At 42.6% G+C, this 21,831-nt stretch overlaps 1 protein-coding gene across 3 annotated transcripts; it reads left to right on the forward strand.

The window, feature by feature from the left end:
- Nucleotides 1–1,189: 1,189 nt before the first annotated feature.
- Nucleotides 1,190–21,773, forward strand: lpin2 (lipin 2). Of its 3 annotated transcripts, none has more exons than XM_035520027.1 (19): nucleotides 1,190–1,469; nucleotides 6,892–7,092; nucleotides 9,751–9,846; nucleotides 10,090–10,391; nucleotides 10,539–10,646; nucleotides 10,751–10,877; nucleotides 11,066–11,435; nucleotides 11,814–11,913; nucleotides 12,159–12,346; nucleotides 12,479–12,572; nucleotides 12,694–12,856; nucleotides 13,441–13,526; nucleotides 13,886–14,036; nucleotides 15,463–15,611; nucleotides 16,743–16,829; nucleotides 16,996–17,148; nucleotides 17,591–17,705; nucleotides 18,454–18,557; nucleotides 18,957–21,773. In XM_035520027.1, the coding sequence occupies exons 2-19, from the start codon at nucleotides 6,901–6,903 to the stop codon at nucleotides 19,102–19,104; spliced, it is 2,733 nt and encodes a 910-aa protein (XP_035375920.1). In that variant the 5' UTR covers nucleotides 1,190–1,469; nucleotides 6,892–6,900; the 3' UTR covers nucleotides 19,105–21,773. The 3 variants fall into 3 exon arrangements, with proteins under 3 accessions (XP_035375920.1, XP_035375919.1, XP_035375921.1); XM_035520026.1 differs by lacking the exon at nucleotides 1,190–1,469 and adding an exon at nucleotides 3,368–3,647; XM_035520028.1 differs by lacking the exon at nucleotides 1,190–1,469 and adding an exon at nucleotides 8,909–9,216 and having other exon boundaries at nucleotides 7,042–7,092.
- The last annotated feature ends 58 nt before the right edge of the window (nucleotides 21,774–21,831 follow it).

The following is a 21,831-nucleotide window of genomic DNA, read 5'->3' on the forward strand; positions in this document are numbered from 1 at the left end:
CTACCCAAAAACTACGACTACCCATTTTACAATAGAAGGGAAATAATATATTTGACATTTACTGGACTTTGGAACAGTGTTCATATGGCACACTTTGTATATTTACATTGTGTACCCAGAGGACAAAGTTTAACCCAATCAGAAAGAAAACTCCGGTTTAGGTTCCCTAGGGCTTTAAGATGCTGGCCAGACAGTAATAGGAAGTGAGCTCAGTGAAACAAGGTGTGTTTAGCCTTTGGGTAATATAGATTGACACCCATTATTCATATAACATGGCACTGAAAGTATTCCTCTCAACAGATTTTCTTGATTTCCTGAGAGAGGTTTTTGAAATTTAAAAGGTGAGCATGAATTGAGTTAAAATGCTTTGAAGGTTGCTTAACTTATAAACAGAAATTCTGTAGTGCAAAATTAATGTCTGCTGTTTTCATTTATTTCAGTTCATACTACTACTGTATTTTATTTTGATGGGGAGAGTCAAAGGATAAAATAAGTCAGTTACAGTTAAGTGTAGTCTCTTCAACTCTAGCTGGAGTTAAGAATAATGATATAAGAATATGTTTCAGTCATACAGCATCTATGTAAAATGCTTTCATGGTGTAGGTACAAAATCTGTAGGTTGTGTATACCTGTTGTGTCAGGTATAAAATCAGCCTGTGATGTTCTTAACAATAGATTAAATAAAAAAGCAGAGTTGTTTTGTGACAACAGTTAATAAAGCCATGTAATGCAAAAAGAAAAAGAAAAAAATGTGTTTTTCCTGTTCAGAAACCCTGTTTGGCCAGGTGTATGGGGGCTTTCGTGGGCAACTAGGAAACCCTGTTTATCCAGATGTACGGGGCTTTGTGGGCTGTTCAGAGTGCTCCTCAGCAGTTCAGATATTGCATTCTCTCCCTGTGAAAATGTTTACATTAGTAAACACAAATCCATAAAACAGATGCATTTGTGTAACTGAGTATGCGGACAGCCAGTGTATGCTCCAACTTTTGTCTCACAAAGGGGGTAAAGCACTGATTGCTCTATGAGGAGTAAACTGACTCCTGTGCTACATGAGTATGCGGTACTAAGCCTGGCCGGGTTTGGTTTGTGTGACTCTCTAGGTCACACGTGGCCACAGGTCAGCGCGTGACAGTTCTGCATCACGTGAAGGGGCTCCGCAGCGGCCGCGCGCCCACGTGACTGACGACGGTTGAGCTGGTGCTGCTGGCGGCGGACCGACCTCCGGTCATGGGCCGCGCTCATCCGCCACAGTCCGCCTACGTGTGAGGACAGCAGCCGAAATACGAACGGGCTTCGGTTAGACGGATTACCGCTGGGAAATACTAGCTAGCGTTGGACTCGGAGAGGTCCAAGTGCAGAAATGAGAAAGTAGCTAACCTAGCTAGCCTAGATACCACAGCTAGCCTAGCGGAACCGCAGCCAGCGACGGAGAAACATCGTTATCATCTCATTACAGCGTCTGAAATAAGGTAACCGACCATCATACAAACAGTACTATTTAGGTTCAACTGATGTGTCTACTTCCGTAACATTTAAACAGTGCTATTCAAGTGTATGTTGCTGACTGAGTAACTTCAATTTTCACAGTTGGCCAGTTCAGTTCGTTTGGTGGGCTGTTTGTGTAGGGCACAGGGGCTAAAATACCCTGCCTGTTAGGTTAGGTCACTCTGGTGTTAGTTTAAAATACCCTGCCTGTTAGGTTAGGTCACTCTGGTGTTGGTTTAAAATACCCTGCCTGTTAGGTTAGGTCACTCTGGTGTTGGTTTAAAATACCCTGCCTGTTAGGTTAGGTCACTCTGGTGTTGGTTTAAAATACCCTGCCTGTTAGGTTAGGTCACTGGTGTTGGTTTAAAATACCCTGCCTGTTAGGTTAGGTCACTCTGGTGTTGGTTTAAAATACCCTGCCTGTTAGGTTAGGTCACTCTGGTGTCAGGTAAACTAGCTGGTTAGCTAACATAGCTCGGTAGATGGGTAACTGGTTAGTTAATCTAGGTTACCGGTACTGACTGCTACTGGAAAACCAAATGCTGAAGTTGCTAAGTGTAATTTATCTACTTCGAACTAACTGTTTGAAAGACTACTGTTTAGTAAAGACCATTGCTAAATTATAAAAGTGATAAAGTTATCTTAAAAAGTTTGCTAGCAAGTAATAATATCGGTATCAAGATAGGTTAGCTAGTTAAAATAGATTACCATTACGGTTGCCCGGTTAAGGCTGGTTAACATGGTAACGATGGATTGCCTCGATTAATCATTACATTTCTAACTTGCTTTCCTTCAAGTTTCATTAAAGTTATTTAGCTACATTTACAAAACTTCTACTCTCTGTGCTTTCTTTTCATCTGCTGCTAATAGATATGTAAAAGTTAGTATGTTTAAATATTTGTAAAAAAAATCAAACCGTTCTTCTGCCACCTCACTTCCACTAAAAGAAATGAATGCTGACCGTATAATTACGTCTGCGGTTACAGTCAAAATAGTTCTAGTTGGCTACCTACTCTGTAATGGAATCTCTAGTAATATTTTTTTGGCTTGAAGCTGATTTCTTTCCCTAAAAATAGTATATGTGCCTAATTGGCAAATTTCACTGCTATGTACAGCCATGAAAACTTTGTCTTTCAGGTCTAATAATGCATTCTTTTTCAAATAGAATAGTAGTATTTTTTTGTGCATTTCAAGTCATCTGTAATCAAAGACACAAACTTTATTTTATTTTTTGTGAATCTATAGTTTTTTGTTTTGATACACATGCATACACATTTTTCCCCACACATTTACACTGATGTTGGGGAATGTGTGCCTTTAGAGTGAACCATAGAGTGAAAACATTAGCCTGTCATTAGCCTGCCACATATTCATACTTGGCTATGAAGCTCATAAATAGCAGTTTTATCCAGAAAAGTGTTGGTTAATACCTTAGAATATGCTTTCACAGTAACATGGGTATTCAAGACCTTGAACCCTAAACTGGATGTGCTTTTATACTCTGTGGAGGTCTATTATATGTAATCTGTTTTAATTTATAGAGAAGGGAAAGAGGAAATAAAGCACAGCTGACACAGTAAATTTGCTGTAATACATTTGTATCTGTGTACTATTTCACGTCTGGGTAGAAGGTTCCACTAGTTGTATTTCACTAGAATTTTTGGATGAACAAGATGTTGGCTTCTGCTCATCCTCTTTACCCAGGCTCTTATCAGCAGTAAGTTCCACAGTGCCCTTCACAAGAAAACTCTTATCTCAGAGCTGCTGACCCCCGTTACCCCCCACCTCATTGGCTGCAGAGGGGGCGTCTTTTTGCCTCATTGATTGATTGGGGTATTCTTGGCTGGGCTTTATGCATAGGGAAAAGTGAAAGAAATGGTATTATGCAAAATATGTCCAGCAATGTCGCACATAGAATGATTGTGATTGTACCTGGGAGCGTCAATCAAAGGCTAGGTACAGGCTGTCTTTGAGGCAGCGTTGAGGATGACAGAGATACAGATGTGCTTGGTGAGTGAGGTAGAAGACTACATAAACAAACACTTTGCGCTGTCATGAAGCGATTGCAATCTTGGGCCGAGTTGGACCCCCACTGCAGTGGTACTGAAGAAGACAACAGTGAACAGGATGACTCTTCATCTCTTAAAACGTCCTGGTCCTTGGTGAGTAAGCTGTTTCTGGGCCGTGGCATGTACATGACCTCAGGTTTACCATGGATTTATTTATCACCTATTTAATAATTAATTTGCATCTTTGGTTACAGGTGATTTCCCCCCCACCCCTGAATATATTTAATATAGTTTCCCTAGTTTTTGGTGTATTTCGAGGATTTATGTTCTCCTTTCACTACTGATTAGGATATTTCACATTTGTTTGTTACACTGAGAACTTTATCTCTAAGGGTTTCAGGGAATATGGTGGCACTATCTTAAGTTTATGGTGGCACTATCTTAACATGTTGGATCGCTAGCACGTAAATTCTGTGACCTGCATACTGATAAGACCCATAAAAGGTAACCAGGCTCATGAGTACTTGCGTACATACATCGAATCAGCAATATGTGATTGCTATTGTTGATTTAATCTTGATGTTGGCCAAAATTGTTTTTAATTTAAAAAAAAAAAAGAAGAATTTTCCATGCCTCACATACTCACCCATCTAATCTGGTGGGGGGAGGGGTCTGATTAATGATCCACAATAAGAAAACACAACCTTAGTTTATCTGAAGAAGTATTTATAGTGACAGACAGCAGGCAGTACTAAAAATGTTTGTTTAAAAAAATCCATTGTTGTCCTTTAAGAAAGAACTTATTAGGGGGATTGTGACGTTCTTTATATCTTTTTTTTTTTTTTTTTTTTTTTTTTTTTTAATAGTCAATATTGACTAGGAAAAAAACATTTTAAGAATGTCACAATCCCCCTAATAAGTTCTTTTGGCTTCACTTTTCTGCTTTTATGCCAGGCTTTTTCTGACAAACCTTGAATGATCAGGGCAAGCAAGTGAATGCTCGTATAGCGATAGGTGTGTGTACCTGTCGCCGTCTCCATGTGGGATAATGGGTGCAAGATAAGCTTCCATGGTAGTACAAAAATGCTTCAGAATATGCCTCTCTCAAATCAACCCTCATCAATGGCTTCCTATTCTTTTTCGTTCACACATAGTTCCTGTGTCTTGTACTCTCTGCCCTCCATTGCGTGAATGTGTGAAACATGGTGTACGTAGCCTGTATGGGGTCAGCCCATAATACATTGTGTGACTGTACATAAGATCTTGGTGGTATGGTGCTCTCTGAGGTTCTTCCTCAAGATCTAAGTTAAATTATATCAGCTATATAATTTCTAAGCGATTAGTCAGACATTATAGGTGTAAGCTGCCATACCAAACACAACCAGTTGTAAACTGTTAGGCACTTTTGCTTATGGTTGTATTTGGAAGTTGTTTGAATGTAACACATTTTAAACCTTAGTAGTCAAGCCAGGTCAGTGTCCACGGGTCCGTTATTTGTATCTGTTGTCAAAATAAATAGTAAGTTATTTCTTATTAGTTTTATTATCGTCGTCATAAATAAATGCTTATTTACGTATTAATGAGTAATTTTATACTTTACTGTTCTGATCTTTGTGTCTATTTTAGTAATCAGTAATTTGCAGATGTTAGTTCTTGCTAACTTCCAATAGGCTTAGCCACGAAAGGTCTGCAGCCTCCCTTCAATTCTATGCCCTCCATCTAAATTTTAGATAGTTTCCTTCCATCCAAAGACACTCGTGCTAAGCTTAGCATAGCCTTCTGTATGTTGCCTGCAGAGGAGTGATAATTGACACACATGGAGGACCACCATATTGTGGAGAATGTTCATGATCTCAGCTCTCTGAGTGTCAAGGATGGTCAAAGCTAAAAGTTGTAATCTCTCCCTATACTAAACCACTGTTCCTTGTTTATCAAATAAAGATGCTTGGTCGGCTGATAAAATGCTATTTTTGGCATCAGCTGATTGTTTTTTAAAAATATTTTTTATTTATTTCTTTTTTACACAGTTTAGTTTTTTTGATTACCTGTGATTAATTTCTTTAATTGATTTTTAATATTTAAATAAGTGCACTGGAGATGGAGTGCAGATCTACATAAGCAAACAGAAAACAGAGAAACTCCTCTAAAACCCCACATTTGTTAACTGCTATTATGAAACTTGTTTTTCTGCCTAAATATGGTTTATGTTTGATCTGAAGCTTGGCTGTTATGCACAAGAAATCAAGGCTAGTACTAAGTGCAAAGTCTGATAAAGACCCAGTTGAGCAGGGCTCTAAATAAAGTGAATGCCCTAGTTTTAATAACGCAGCAGCACTATTTAGAGCTTGCTTTCTTGGCACAGATTAAGCTCAGCCCTAGACTAAAAAGGATTTTCTTTTTTTTAGTTGTTGGGTTTGGGTTGGTGTCAAAGGGACCTCTTTTTCAAACTGCTGAAATGAGACACACATTCAATGTTTCCTTGACTAATCCGATATGACAGGAAGAATTCTATTGGAAAAAAGCAGACTCTGATGTTTTCAGATTCAAACCGGTTTTAGTGTTTTTCATTAATGCTGACTGCAGTTTTAAAGACCAAATTGGCCTCTTCTTCAGGCAGCTGTCTATAGGTCTGTTTTTAACATAACTGCAGTTTACATAAGAAAGCGCTGGATCTTATGAGTCTGACATGAGAACATGGGGCCTCTGCCCCTTTCCTTGATACTCCACACAGTGTTTTTCTGGCTTGACAGGATGACGGTATTATAGTTGCTGGAATTCCTCACACAGGCCATTTGAGAGACATCCTCTGACCTTACAGTTCTTGGAGTTATTGGTATTTCCTCCAAATAGTCTCTCAGGCATGGTTTCATTTGTCATGCTCAATGTGCAGCTTATCATCGTTGTTTGAACATCAAGCATGGCTTGCTTCTGCTTAAACTTGCACTGTCTCTTGGTTGGGGGGTGGGGACACGGAGGCCACTTCTATGTGCTGACATCGAATAAGATGTCTGCAGGCGTGCAGATAAGACCAGCCAAGGGGAACTGTGAAGTGAATCTTTAGTTGGTGAACACGGCCTGGGGGTGCAAATGAGCTGCAGTTCATGCACTGCTAGTCAGATCCAAACTGCTGCTTAAAAACAACGCACACACACTTGACTTTGATGAATGTATGTGTATGAAGGAAGGTATCATGAGTATTTGTGGTCAGGACAGTGATATTTAAAAAAAAAATTAAAAATGATCCTTCTATGGGAATTACTACTTTTTTTTTATTTTATTTTATTTTTTTTTTATAAAGGAACATTTATTGCTATAGAGCAACTACTAAATTTTTTTCAAAAACAAACTGCTGACATCGAGGCCATCCTCCTGCCCCCTCTTGTGTGTCTCTGAGCAGGTAGACACCATGAACTACGTGGGCCAGCTGGCAGGACAGGTGCTGGTGACAGTGAAAGAGCTGTACAAGGGCATCAACCAGGCAACACTGTCCGGCTGCATCGACGTGGTGGTGGTGCGGCAGAAGGACGGCTCCTTCCAGTGCTCCCCTTTCCACGTGCGCTTCGGCAAGCTGGGTGTGCTGCGCTCCAAGGAAAAAGTGGTGAGTGACGGGCCGGAGCACCTGAGCCGTGGAGTGCACAGAACTCGGCGTAAAGGCTGAAGGTCGGAACACGTCTTCTGGAGGGCTGAAGAGTTCAAGTGGTCTCATTCCAGTAGTTGTCCTGGGCATGCCTTTAGATTGTATGTGTCCTCCTGTTGGTTTTGCCAGAGGTCTGTGCTCACAGTACCCCATTATCCTCAACTATACTCGTACCTCTGACCTGACTGAACAAACAGGTTGAGTGAAAGTAGGCTAGCTCTCATCACCTGTGGTCCTGCTGTTTGTCATGTCAACAAGTCTTACTTGACTCCTGTCTGTTAGAAATGGGTCATTTTTGGCAGCAAGATTTACCCCCCCAAAATCATCAGAGAAATGACTTTCACCACATTGTGCATGAATTATACACGTGAGTGTGTGACATTGTGTGTGTACTTGTATTGGTATATTCATTAGGATTATATTTCTAGCAAAAAACTGAAAAACCAAAGACACAATTTTACATTAATTCATTAAGGTTACAGCTGGATTATATAGTTACACTTTCACTGAAGTCACTGTCAGCTCTCGCAAGTATAGGAAACCATGTGACTGTGTGTAAAATGTTGTGCGTGACTGTGCATGTAGGTAAAAGGTACAGCAGAGCTGTAAACAGCCCCGTTTTTCTGTGTCATATTCAGTAGGCTGAATGAACTGCTTAGCACAGAGCAGGTTAAATAAGGTAGCCTATTTTAGTTAAGGAACTGCACCATAACAGCCTCCCATAGCCAACCAATAAAGATGAACAACAGTGAGGCACCACACTGGGGAAATGATACGTTTATGCACACTAAATGGGGGGGGGGTTGTGAAGGAGATTGTTGTTAATGATAAATTCTTCATAATGGCAGGCTTGTAGCTTTAACAGGCATCTCCATATAGTTGAACAACATGTGCAGGTGTTTTTGCATATAGCTAACATACATCAAATGAGGCTTGGGGAAAGAAAATGGAAATGGTGGGGGATAAAGCAGTTCTCTCAACCTGCGGGAAGTATGGAGAGGCTTAGAAAAAGAGAAGGAGTGGTTGCTATGGCAACAGGTTTCTCAGAATAAGAGGTGCTTGGCAGAGGAAGAGTGGGATAGTACCATCAAGGTTACTGATATAATGAGGAGTCTTGAGGTGACTTTTATTTCTTTTTCTTGACGCTCTTTGAAAAGCTTTTCAGAGCCTCAAATAGAACCAAAAGTTTGGCCTGTTCTTTTATTGTGTAATCTGAACACAGTTGTTTAGTGCATATCCAGTGATCATATAAACAGCAACCCAATGACTTAGCTGTTTTTATTTATCCGTTTTCATGGATTATGAGCCCTGCTTGTAACTCTTAAGAGTAATCTCTGTTTGAACTCATCTGCTCACCAAAGTGATGGAAGGCAGAATAAATCCTGAGCATCGATAGGAACCAGTCATTTATGTTTCCAACATGAGTGGTCGTTAATTTGCTCTGGCCTTGCAGCTTTCTCTCCTGGATTGACATATTGGAGTGCTCTGGTTGAGAATCAACCCAGGTCATCTTTCACATTGTCATTAGTATTCTGACCCATCTCTCCACGCACATCGCCCAAATTGCCTAGCAACCTTGAAACAGAAGACGAGAGGTTTCTGGATGGGCCCTTAAATGGGGGAGACGGGCTGAAAATGAGAGGAGCGGGCACCGAGTGGATTCTGCAGTGGAGGCCAAAATAAGTCTCTAGATGTCTTGGATTAGTCCTGGCTTTGCCAATAAACATGTGTGGGTCGAAAGCTGAGTGTGTACCTGAATATGCGAGTGTGTTGTCAGGTGTGTGATCCGATCCTGCCGGCTGTGGGTGTGCTGGCCATTTTCCGTGACCTGGCCCCGTTCCTCGATTATGGTTCGGCTCATATGAGGACCGCTGAACAGAACGGCCATCACAGGCATTGTGTGCCTTTGAGCCAGTCATTATAGATGCACGCTTAATCGTGGACCAAGGGCTCGACTTACTGGAGGTGTCAACCTGATCTACGCAAAACTCGTGCTGCTGGCTCAACAGTCAACTGTCCGTCATCGACGCACTGTTAGCCACACAATATGCTTTTGTCAACTTCTGTTGACTATGTATAATAGAGGTATGTCATTAGAAACTGTTTGAGGAAGTGTCTGAGATCATTTGATGTGGTTTGGTGCATGTGTGTGATATCAGCATTTAGTTTCCAAGATGCTTATTTGTGCCTCCAAACTTTCTTGTTGGCTACATTTATTCCACTGTTTCGTTTCAAAACTAAAGAATAATTTCTCTTGTCTTATCAATTAAACTGTAAGTTTAATGTTTCACTGTATGATTAATGTTTCACCAAAAAAAAATTCCTAAATCAATCACTAAGGAATGATCTTCCCCAGTAGACACTGACTGTACCCATATCACCCACACAGTTTCAGCATGATCGCATGAGGCCATTATTAACTTGAGTTTGTATTCATTTGATGGAAAGCAGAAGGGAATGGCATACTACATGTCAGTTCATATCAGTCTGTGCCTGGATACAGCACACTTTTAATGTGTTTGATGTGTAGTCTGATCAACACTAAGTATAATAAATTTAAATCCTTCTTCTGTAGGCTTCACTAAATCTAAGGTATCATTTGGTATTGAATTCTCTTAGATTGACATAGAAATAAATGGGGAGTCAGTGGATCTACACATGAAGCTTGGAGACAATGGGGAAGCTTTCTTTGTACAGGAAACGGAGGTGCAGGATGTGAGTATCTTCACTGATCAGATAATTAATCTGACAAAGATTAATCATAGAAAAGATGATTGGATCAAATATGTAACTGCCTCCAGAGAATGTGTTCTTTAATGTTTCTTCTTAAAGATTAATTTTAAATGTTGCTTCATTTAAATGTACTCATATTAAGAAACTTGATGTAACGGGATATTTTCAGTGCTTGTCTAAAGTTTAAAGTGAGTTTGACCTGGCCCTCTTGTCCATGTAAATCAGGAGGTTGTACCAGCTCACCTGGCCACCTCTCCGATCCCCACTGAGAGTCACATGTTCTGGATCGGGGAGCGAGGCCAGATGCAGGCCCAAGAGGATGACGCCCTGGACCCCGATGAGCCTCTCGAGCCCCCTGTGCCCAGCACCGGCACCGCCAAGAAGAAGAAGAGGCGGAGAAAGAAGCATAAAGGAGACCCTCGGCGTGAGGAGCTAACACCTCCCGCTTCTGTTTGCTCCTCTGCCCCTGCAGAGGAGATCTTTGAGATGGACCTGAGCTCAGATGAGGAAGCTCCTGCCAGCACACGGTGAGTAGTAATTCCACGCTTGACCAGCATGTACTTTTAACATTCTCCTATAGCCAAAACAGTTGATTAGAAAGGGCACATATTCTGCGAATCCTCTGGTGATGTACTATAAATTAATCAGTTTTTTCAATAACATCATATTTTTAGTTCACCTTCAATTAACACAGTGAAGGAGGTTGAACCCAGGGTTCCAGCGATTCGACATTCCCCAGAGAACTACCCTTTTTCAGATGGAGACTTGTCGCATTCAGACACGTAGGTGTTTATTTAGCTCGAACATGTATGCATGTGTAGACCTGGACCACTTATGGCATGCCACAAGTCATTTCTTCTGCATATTTGTCATTTTTCCGTCATAGTCATGCAATGTCAGAGACCTTCTCCCCCAAGAGTGACTCTGAGCTGGTGGTCCGCCCCTCAGAGAGCATGCTCAAAATGGAGTCTCACATGCAGTGGACATGGGGGGAATTACCAGAGCCAACCAGGGTATGTGTCGGCTCACGTTCCAGCAGAGTCTCCCAAAACACCCCCCCGTGTCCTTGCAGTCCCATGAGGTTTGCAGTTACGTAATTGCATAACGTAAACTGGCAACCTTCTAGAATAAGAAGTCGGCCAAACCTTGTGTACAAACGTGGAGCTGTACGCTTGGCTGAGCTCAAAAATGTTCCCAGCAGGTGGCTAAAAAGGAGAAGGCGGAGCTGCCGAAGACTGTGACTATAATACCGTCGGAGAACACTCACTTCAGGGTGATCCTGAGCTCTGAGGCCATGGACCCAGAGAGCGATGGGCAATGCCGGCTGATGCCCGTGGAGCCTGTGGCTGTGTGTGCCATCGTTAAACCTGAGCCCCGCACTCCAGTTACACCTCTCGCACTCTCTGATTGTGTGGATGTGCTGGGTAGTGTTGCTGTGGCCACCTCCACCCCGGCAGAGCCCAACACTGCTGCTCTGGGTCCCAGTGTTGCCCCCAGCACTGCTGCTGGCGCCATGGGTGGAGAGATGGGTGATGCCAGCCCCAAGACCGATTCCCCTACCAAGAAGAAAGGTTGGTTGACACCATTGGTACTTCAGTGGAAGCTTGCGGTCTGTCTAACAAACACTTCATCATGAACTCAGTTGGCCATTATAAAGCAGATATAATGGGACCTTCAGTTCCCAAATGAAGGCCAGAAGTGCAAAGAAGCAGCAGTTTAGTTAGTGGGTAACGCGCAGCGTTTCTTTTTCTCTTCCCTGAAGAGAGCCAGCCTTAATCAGACAGTGTGTGGCTGCGAGGTAGTGGCTTAAACCCTGCTGTGTTTGTTCAGTTAGAGTACTCTTTGAATAAAAGACTACAGCAGCACACTCCTGCTGAAGACAGAGCAGACACCTCTGTACTTTTACTATTTACAGCTCAGTTAGGGACCTGCTTCTGTTTGTTGTTCAGGTGTCCCAAAGAGGAGTCAGCACCAGGGCCCTGAGGACATCTACCTGGATGATCTCAATGTCCTTGAGCCTGATGTGGCCGCCCGCTACTTTCCTAAGAGGTACACAGAAAGGCCGATAACTTCCACACCATATGGTTTTGCAAAATGCCTTGTTATGCCTTTTTATGTACAGACATATTAAAGTAAAAGTGCAGCGCTCGCTTGTATAACTGTCTTCATGGCAGTGCTAGGTTGACCTTTAATACCAACTTCTTTGAACATACTCATCACTCCTTGGATTGTCTTGGAGCTCATTAGAAACGACGACTGTGTGCGTGTGTTTCTGTGTGTATGTTTGTGCACAGTGACTCAGACTCTGGCTCCAAGCACTGGATGGACTCAGGGATTCGTTCAGGTTCACAGTCTCCCCAGTCTGTGGGTAGTGCTGCAGCTGACAGTGGTACAGAATGCCTGTCTGACTCTGCCTCAGACCTGCCTGACGTCACACTCTCTCTGTGTGGGGGGCTCAGTGAGAATGCAGAGATATCCAAAGGTATACAGAACACGAGCCATACATGGAGACATGGGTCCTGTGGGAACTCTTAGTACTATACACTCTGAGGTGAAATGCAAGTAATTCCTGGTTAACACAATGCGTTTTTGTGCCCCCCTCTCTTTATTATAGAAAAGTTCATGGAGCATATCATCACCTACCATGAATTTGCTGAAAATCCAGCCATTATAGACAATCCCAATTTGGTTGTGAAAATAGCAAACAGGTAAGGATGGGTTTATAAAACATTAAAAGCTCCCCACCCCATAACTCCCCTGCACTGTCATTTTTTAAAAATGTATTATTCTTTTTTTTAATTAAGAATCTTTTTTCATTGCCCCCTTCAGATATTACAATTGGACATTGGCTGCACCATTAATTTTGAGCCTGCAGGCTTTCCAGAAGAACTTGCCCAAGGCTACAGAGGAGGCCTGGGTTAAAGAGAAGATGCCAAAGAAGTCTGGCCGCTGGTGGTTCTGGAGGAAAAGAGCAGACAGCACCGTAAAACAGGCAATTCTGATGACAAATTGTATGATGGTGTTTGAAGGCCATTTCAGCTTCCCGTGATGACTTACCCTCTTTTTCAACACAGCCTTTAATTTTCACAGCATGCATCTGCAAAAAACATTAAATGGTCTTTAATCTCCTAGAGTGCAAGCTAGCTGACCTGTTGCAGGTACTAGGTGAGACATTTCTTTAATTGCTGGCTCAAAGAAAGATAAGTGACTTCTTAGCAGAGAGCCACAGCCTCTGAAGTGCCTTTATTCCCTTGAACGTGTCTTCATTAGCTCACCCGTCATGTTGCCTTCTTTCCCACCCTATAATTGGGGATTAGTGCGGAGTTTCACAGACATTGCTGACAGATCGAAAAGGAGCTGGCAAGCTGATTATGCCTGAGGCCTTCATTAAGAAAGTATAGAACTGTGCATTTCTCAGCACAGAGGTCAAGTGTGTCTGCATTCCTGCGTCAAGCACCATGTTGCAGTAGATGCAACTAAAGTTCCTACAAAGACTCCCATCTAAGGGGTTTGTTCCTTTCGTCTGACTGGATTGTAAAGTGGTCACTTTTTTTTTTTTTCCCTCCTTCTATGCAGTCTGAGAGCACAGGAAAGCTGGAGATGAAGGAGGAACCACTAGACGAGGGGGGCTCCGCCCTCTCCCTCGATAACCATGCCCACAAGTGAGTCAGTGTGTCAGCAAGCCCTGTGTGTTAAGGTGTAGATTGTAAGAACTGGCCATTAACCTCAGACAAATGAAACTTGTTAAACTGTATGTGAACAGGAAACCAAATGTATCACTCTCTCTTATTGTTTGCTGAAGTTAATTGGCCTTGTCTTTTCGTATAGTTTTTCCTATAAGCTGCTGGCTGGAATTTCCCACCAGAGTGGCTTATTTGCCTTGAGGGAGATGAACAAACTAGGACAAACTAGCCTAGTTTCTGTTAGGCTCCAGTCTCAGGCATGGTCTGGGGATCTCAGTGATCACAAGGGGGTGTTTATTGATGTGCTCCACTGACCTGGGGGCTTGCTGCTCATCCAGGGTGGAGTCCAGAGACTCATCCAGCGATGAGGAGGGGAAAGAGGTGAGTGCGGCGGCTGCCTCTCTGGAGCGCTCAGCCCAGGTGGAGCCCCAGGCCAAGGCTGGCACGCACTCCTACCGCAAGTCCCTGCGCCTCTCCTCTGACCAGATCGTAAGTCCACGTCACTCTCTTAATGTGTCACGGTCACAGGCAGTTGTTCAGAAAACTGTTTGCTCTAGTCTTTCTGCTCATACACGAGTGGTGTGAAAAAATGCTGAACCTTTCAAGCCTTTCAAAGTCCAGAAAAGAAACACATCCTACACTAGTACCCCTGCTAAAGGCTGACAATGAGCCATTACTAGCTTATTCTGAAATGCCCCTGTAATGCCCCAGTAAAGGCCTTTTTTATTGGATAAGGGCTCCCCCTCCTGGCTACATACTGGCAACAGTTGGCCAGAAGGCAGTGTTTGTTCCCTGGGTCAGAGAGAACCAAGGCTTACGGTGTGAATGTAACCAAAGTACTCAGTTCCATTTCATTTTCAAATTTGTTTTTCTCACATTATATTTTTAATGTGGCCAATACTGATCACAGATCACATTCTTGAACTCACTCTCAAAAGCAACAATCAGCAAAGGATTGGCTCATGAATATTCATGTTGTTGCTTGGTAACCTGCCAAGTGTACATCAGGAATACCACTGTTCCATCTCCAGTTCGCTTGTTAGTCTTTGATCAGCTTGACATATAATATGCTATAAGTAACGGGTTCTAATGATCTAGTTGACGGTTAAAAACTGACGCGACAATGTCACCACTGTGTTGGGGAAGATGAGACGAGAGAGGAAACACCCAATACCTGACATTAGAAAGTGCATAATCATGTAATACTCTATTACATTTAAGACTGGTATCAAACCCTACGAGCCTTCGTAGGGTTTGATACCATGTAGCGTGGAGAAGAGCTCTCATTGCAGTTTTTTTTCCTGGCTTCTGAACAGATGATGGCTCATCAAAGAACTGATGAGACCTTAATTAGAATAAAACAAGTTAGAGCAGGGATGACTTTAGCCTGTCTTACTGAACATCTCACTTACTTTGTTTAACAGAGAAAAGTAAAGGCAGAAGTAGCTATTCTTTACTTTAGTGTTGGACGTGCTTTAACAGGGTATTCTAGGTCCAGCACGGCTCAAAATGCCAAACCATATGCTAATGTCTGATCGTTTGGCATGTCACCGTTATAAAATATCAGAGCACAATGTCCAGCGAAGCAGGAGATATGGATTTCAACGTCAGTAAAATGGGCACTCCTTTGTTCTGTGATATGATTTAGTTTGTACTGTTTACACTGAGTTTACAGCTGTCTGAGTTGTCACTTTATACATTTAACAGAAACTATTTTAAAGCACAGCTCTATAATGTATATAAATTAGTAAATTTCAAAAATTTCATTTTTCCATATACTGTGGCAGGTGGACCTTGTATACAAGACTCTGATATGAGTTGTATTAATGATGATTTCAATGTGTAGCATGAATGCCTATTTCAGCAGGGAAAGTCAAGGTTAATGTGATGTCATGCGAGCCTCTGCATCTTGCAGGCCAGCCTAAATTTGAAGGAGGGGCCGAATGATGTCACCTTCAGCATCACCACACAGTACCAGGGCACGTGCCGCTGTGAGGGCACCATCTACCTGTGGAACTGGGATGATAAAGTCGTCATCTCTGACATCGATGGCACAATCACCAAGTATGTTCTTCCTTTATTTGGGACTGAAATGTTCATAGCCTCCAGAATGGGGAAAGCAGTGGCAAGCAGAGTATGACATAAATCTACATATTTTGCTGTTCATGGTGAGCAGCTGCAAGTGACTCTTGATTGGAGCTTCCGAAGTGTAAATTCACTGAAGCATTTTCAGGGCAATTACCTTTGGTGACTGTTAATGAAAAGGAAAAGCCATTTTGCAAGTAGTGGGGTGCAATATCCATCTACTACCCAGTAAAAGTACACTGCTAGCAATAATGAGCTGTAATGACTCCACATTAAGTAGATCCACTGAGGCCATTGCCAAAGTCTTAAGCCAGTATGATATCACGGATAAAAGCATTCGAATGCATGACCAAATAATCCACTTATGCTATTAATATTGCATGCCCATTTCTTATCACAGCTCTATGTAGCGCAGCCATTGCTTGAACATGGAAACTTGCTCAGTGTAAGATACTGTGTTTTTTGAAGTTTGATGGCGCTCACTGCACTAATATTAGCCTGCCACCAGTCTGTCTTCTTTGGCTTTTAATTACCGCAAAGGCAACTGTAATAGCGGCGCATCAGTGCAAGCAGACATCTGCCGCCTCCTGACTCCCTTCCTCAGAGCTGGTGGGCGGCAACATCAAAAAAAAAAAAAAGTCAGGATTTTTTTTTTCCTTTTTTTTTTCTTTCTTTCTAAGTTGACTGGCGCTTATTATCTCAACGGCCCTGCGGCGCCTGATGAGGCTTGTACAGCGGCGGTGGTGCCGGGCGGCCCGTGGCGGGGTGCGAGCGAGGCCCGCAGCCTGGACCGGGAGGAGGATGTGGCCATAATGAGCCAATTTACGCCCAGCTCTCCCGCACTGCCACCCAGCCTGTACAGCAGATAAAACGCTAAAATCAGGGAGAGGGTCCTCATTAGCCGGCGACACAGTCTGAGCTGCGCCCAAACGTTGGAACGTTTTTCTGCATTTTTAACTCTGGATTTTGAAGAGAAAAAAAAGTTGGGGGTGGGGGCACACACTTCTGTGGCTATATTTAGAAGAGTTGGGAAAGAGCTGCGAGGACGGACACCTCTGAGCCTTTGGTTTATTTATTTACTCGTGTGGGTGTCTGTGTTGGCGCTTCCAGATCGGACGTGTTTGGACAGATCCTACCTCAGCTGGGGAAGGACTGGACTCACCAGGGTATCGCCAAGCTCTACCATTCAGTGGCTGAGTGAGTATATCGCGTCTGCTTCATCTAATTATGCTTCGTCATCAGGTACCCACTACCAGTCTTGGAAAAGTCAGCTCACCACGAACCATTCAGTGGATTGACCAGGAGTCTGACTGTTGTAATTCTGCTTCTTCTCATCGTTTCTGTTTTGCTCTGTGCTTTGCAGGAATGGTTATAAGTTCCTCTACTGTTCAGCGAGGGCCATCGGCATGGCCGACATGACTCGAGGGTATCTGCACTGGGTAAACGATGGTGGCACCATTCTGCCCCGCGGGCCCCTCATGCTTTCTCCCAGCAGCTTGTTCTCTGCGTTTCACAGGTACCCTTTACACACACAAAAATGCCCTAAAACTTGAAATACAGTTGCAACAGTAGGTATTCCTCAGACTGCTTAATATTGCTATATTTAGAATGTCTGTGTTCAGTGAAGTAAGTATGGTGAAATGAGGCAGGGTGGCATGATGAAATAAGATGTACTGTCAGAATGAGCATATTCTGACTGGAAGAGGGAGAATGTGCCACTTCTTTCAGTGTCACAGGACTTTTCTACCATATAGATACTTTTAGATAGGTAAGATGAGCCTCCTCAATCAAGTGTATTTTTTGCAGCTTTATGTGCATCGAGGCTTCCATACCTGCATAATGTTTTTAATGTTCTTTCCTGAATAGCTTCTTTTAATTTTATATTGTCGAGACTTAGTTTGTAAAAACAAATTCCTCTATGATGCCTGTGTAACTTGTAACTTCATTTGCTTTTGCAGAGAAGTGATTGAGAAGAAGCCAGAAATTTTCAAGATCGAATGCCTTACTGACATCAAGAACCTGTTCCACCCCAACAAGCATCCCTTCTATGCCGCATTTGGAAACAGGACAAATGTGAGTTAGATTGCAGAGCACTCTCTCTAAGTCTGGTTAATACTGTCAGGATCTGGCCTAAGCTGCTGGCGGAAAGTGTGTGGATTCATGGTTTAAGTCTGTTGCCACCCACTCTGGTCTGCACTGTTTGCTGGGTCGCCTCAGGCCATTTGCTGGATAACAAGAGGTTGTGGGTGGGCTGTGCTCAAAATATTATTGTCCCATTCATATCAATTAAATTATTCTATTCATATATTGATTATGGTCATTCCTATTTACAACATTTTTCATTTTTTTCTTTCTTATGTACAATCTGCTAAACAGAATGGCTGTGTGAATTTACAAGTGGAAATTGCAGGTGGAGTTCCATCAGTGATTACTACACCAGTGTAATGACCATCATAACCTGCAGGGGGCAAGATATTCTGTTGAGACATGTGGGGCAATTGCAGAAAACTTCTCAGCAATGAATATATATTGGCTCATGTATGATCCAACCCTTATACTGAAGTAACAAAGTGTCCGACGTCCAGTTTTTTTTTAGATATGTATATTCCATCTCCAAGTGGGTGGGGGACAGCTTCATAAGCCGCTGGCTTTGTCTACAGACGTGATCACATCTATTTCATAAGCAAATGAATGCCCCTGTTGCTGTCAAAGTCTTGTCCACACAAATAGGAAATTTCTGTGTCATGTTTGTGTCCTGGGGGGGAAAGACTTGTCTGGATTTTCTATGTCTGGTGGTGTAATCCTGGCTCCCTCATTCTAGGACGTGTTTGCCTACAAGGAAGTCGGAGTTCCTGTGTGCCGGATCTTCACCGTCAACCCCAAAGGAGAGCTGATTCAAGAGCAGACCAAGGGCAACAAGTCCTCGTGAGTACATCCAATTCATCTGTAATGGGAACGTCATCGTGCCTCTGCAGACAAGGGCCCCGAGATGTAGATAACAAGGTTACGAGAGAAAGGCTTGCGTTATCTGATGATGTACTTCCTTTTGTTGTACTTCTTCCATTGTTTTAACTTATGGAGTGTTGTAGAAGAGTGCGCACCAACTGTGTTCTTGGATATGAACCTTCTTGTTCATGTCTGTGTCTAATACCAGTCCAGTCATTTAGAGCTTTGTGATGACATTGATTAGGACCAGGGATGTTAGATGGGTATTGGAGCTAAATGCTGAAGCAAGGTAGATCTCAAAGAGCTTGAACTTTGCCCACTGCTCTAGAATGCTGTATCTCAGTGTGTATGTTGGGTCGTTCTTCTGTCTCTATGCAGGTACAGCAGGCTGAGTGAGCTGGTGGAGCATGTGTTTCCCCTGCTCACTAAAGAACAGAGCTCTGCATTCACCTTCCCTGAGTTCAGCTCCTTCTGCTTCTGGAGGCAGCCCATCCCCGAAATAAACCCTGACGACCTGCTCTCATAGGCTATGCTCTCGGACTCCGCCCAGCAGGGATTTCAGCCCGAAAACACCTGCCCGCACAAACCAAACATGCCTGTCCTTTTCCATGATCTGGCTAAAAGTCATGTGTCTCCAGGTCTGAGTACTGTGGTCAACTCTAAAGTCTTAACTACCTATAGCTCCAACCTGATCTCACACATCCATTTTGCCAGTAGTGGGCTCTGAGTGGCACTCTGGTCTGCTCTGAACAACTCTCCAAATCCTGAGCCAAAGCATACTTTCTTATCCCAGCCAGGACAGCTCTAGAGCTGTGGAAGTGTTCTCAAGCTGAACTTGGGGGAGTGTTGATGGTACAGTTTTTCACAGTATCCCACAGGGATAAGCCTGCCTGAGCACTGGGACACTGGAGTACAGAGCTGGAGCAATGAAGAGGATGCTCTTATCTGTTTATGATGGACCATTTAGCTGCTAAAGTCCATTTCACTCCGATGTCAATGTTTATCCCAGCTGTGGTGGTCCAGAGTGGGCTAGTGTTTACAGTCCTGTGGCCCAAGTGGTCACTGAGTGTGCAATGATATGGTGTGTACAATATGGAATGGAGAATTAGGCATGAAGTTGAAAAGCGAGAACGTGGAGATGGTGTTTAGCATCACAGATAATAAATAGTTAACCGACATATTTATTTACAAATACTAATTTATTTAGTTCTTTAACAATGACTCATTTGTTGTACAGATACTTATAATTATGAACGTGCACTGCCTCTCATACGTGGTGGGTGAATGCTTGGTGGAGTGTCTTGGTGGAGTGTACATCGTCAGACATCAAGGTGTGAGCTGAGGCTGCCCAGAATGCTGCAGAGCTCGTATTCTTACCTTCATTCTGCAACTTCAGACCAAGGGCACGCTCAACGAGAAGGCACGAGACCTTGAGAAAGGCTAGCAGTCCCCAAGGAAGGCTAGCAGTCCCCAAGGAAGGCTAGTGGTCAGCGAGGCTGCACTCCAGGCATTGGTGGCGGCATTCCCCACTTGCCAGTCCGGCTGCTTTATGATGCCTTACCGATCGCACTTTCAGAAGCCGCTAAAAGATCGCTGCAGCTCACATTGCACTTAAGCAAGGAAGGAACTGCCATGTTGCTGGCAAGTGAGTAAGTTGTTCGGTGATTTGTGCGAACAGTTTTAGAATATACATAAGTTATACATAGGATACTACTTTTTTTTTTTTTTTTGAGTGGCACTGCATGTAAATCCTCCTGATTAATATATGTAATTAATAAAATAAACACATGCATCCACTGGTTTGGGAAAAGAATTATCAAGCTAAAGCACTCTCTAAACTAGCTTTGACATTAGTGAGAAACCTTCGTTTGCATTAGCAGTTTACATTGTGTGCAGGCGTGCGCGTGTGTACAGACATTTGAGATCATTTTAGGTGCTTGGAAGATTAATGGAGAAATTTAAGAGTTTTCTCTTTTCATCCTTTGTATTGAAGAAGGAAACTTGTATATCTTTCTTTACAATAATACCACCATGTTCTGAGAATATTTCTGTGCTTTCAGCAGGAAGTTCTAGCTGTTTTGTGTGAGAGGGATCAAATGAGTTCTTTGTCGACATATGTAGACTAAAGTCCACCTGTGGCCAACTGAAGTATGTCTTACTCGTGAGTTGCTTGTCAAGATAAGTTGGTCTTTGCCTTGGTGTTACGGAAATGGATATATTTGTCCTAGGTCCATCGCGCTCACGCAGTTTCATAAACCATGTGTTCGAGTTTAAGTAGACATGCACATAAACTTGGAGCACAATAGCTAATTTATTTAGGGTAGAACATTTTTCGGTGTTGAAGGGTAGTTATTTGAGGGGGGAAAATGCGCATTCCAAGGTTGTTTGAATTGTTTTCGTGTATTTTGTCTGTGTTAATGATAGAGGTGAAATCTGTCTGTTAAGGATTAACAAGGCGATCCCGTTCTTTCTATGAAAGTGATGCTTTTTGTGTGGGATGAGCACACTCATCTTGTGTGAATTTCAGACGTATGGTTAAACAAAAGCTATTCTTTTGGATCTGTTGCAGTAAATGCTGACAATTATTCGTCATTGCCCTCATGCTTTGGTTTTTTTTTTTTATTTCTTGATATAGGGGCTTTATTGGAAAATGCTCTTGGTTTCTGTTAGCTTTAACATTTGATATTTACCATCTGACCATCCTGAACACATTTAAATGTTACTTGCTCTATGTTTATGAAACAAAGAATGTATTAAAAAGCATTTACTACAAATGTTGACGATCAAGTCCACATTTTGTTTTTTCACTTTCCCTCAGTAGGCTGACAATTCTGTTACACTGCAGGTCTGTGGAACAGCTCTGTGTGGAGGATCTAGGACTAGACTAGACAGTGGGACCCAGTGGAGGGGAAATAAACCACTACCCCTGTGAGATTACAGTTAAGTGATTAAATGAATGATGGAGATTATGTAGTAAGTTTACACCACAAGCGAGCAATTTTCATTTTTTACTTTATTAGATTTTGTAACGAACGCCCTGTACAGGGTTTTGATATTACAGATCTGTTTTTTTTTTCTGCCTTAGAAGTGCAAGAAATATTGTTGCAATAAATAACATGAAATATGGAGGGAGAAGTCAATAGTCTGTAGAAATAGTCTCAGAGGAGGGGAGGACTCACTCTGTGAGAACGGATAGTCAGATTTAATAAATCATCTAAAGTTTTATTACTTAATTTTCTTTTATCACAAATTT

This window comes from Electrophorus electricus, chromosome 19 (assembly GCF_013358815.1).
Source record: "Electrophorus electricus isolate fEleEle1 chromosome 19, fEleEle1.pri, whole genome shotgun sequence".
Classification (NCBI taxonomy): Eukaryota; Metazoa; Chordata; class Actinopteri; order Gymnotiformes; family Gymnotidae; genus Electrophorus; species Electrophorus electricus.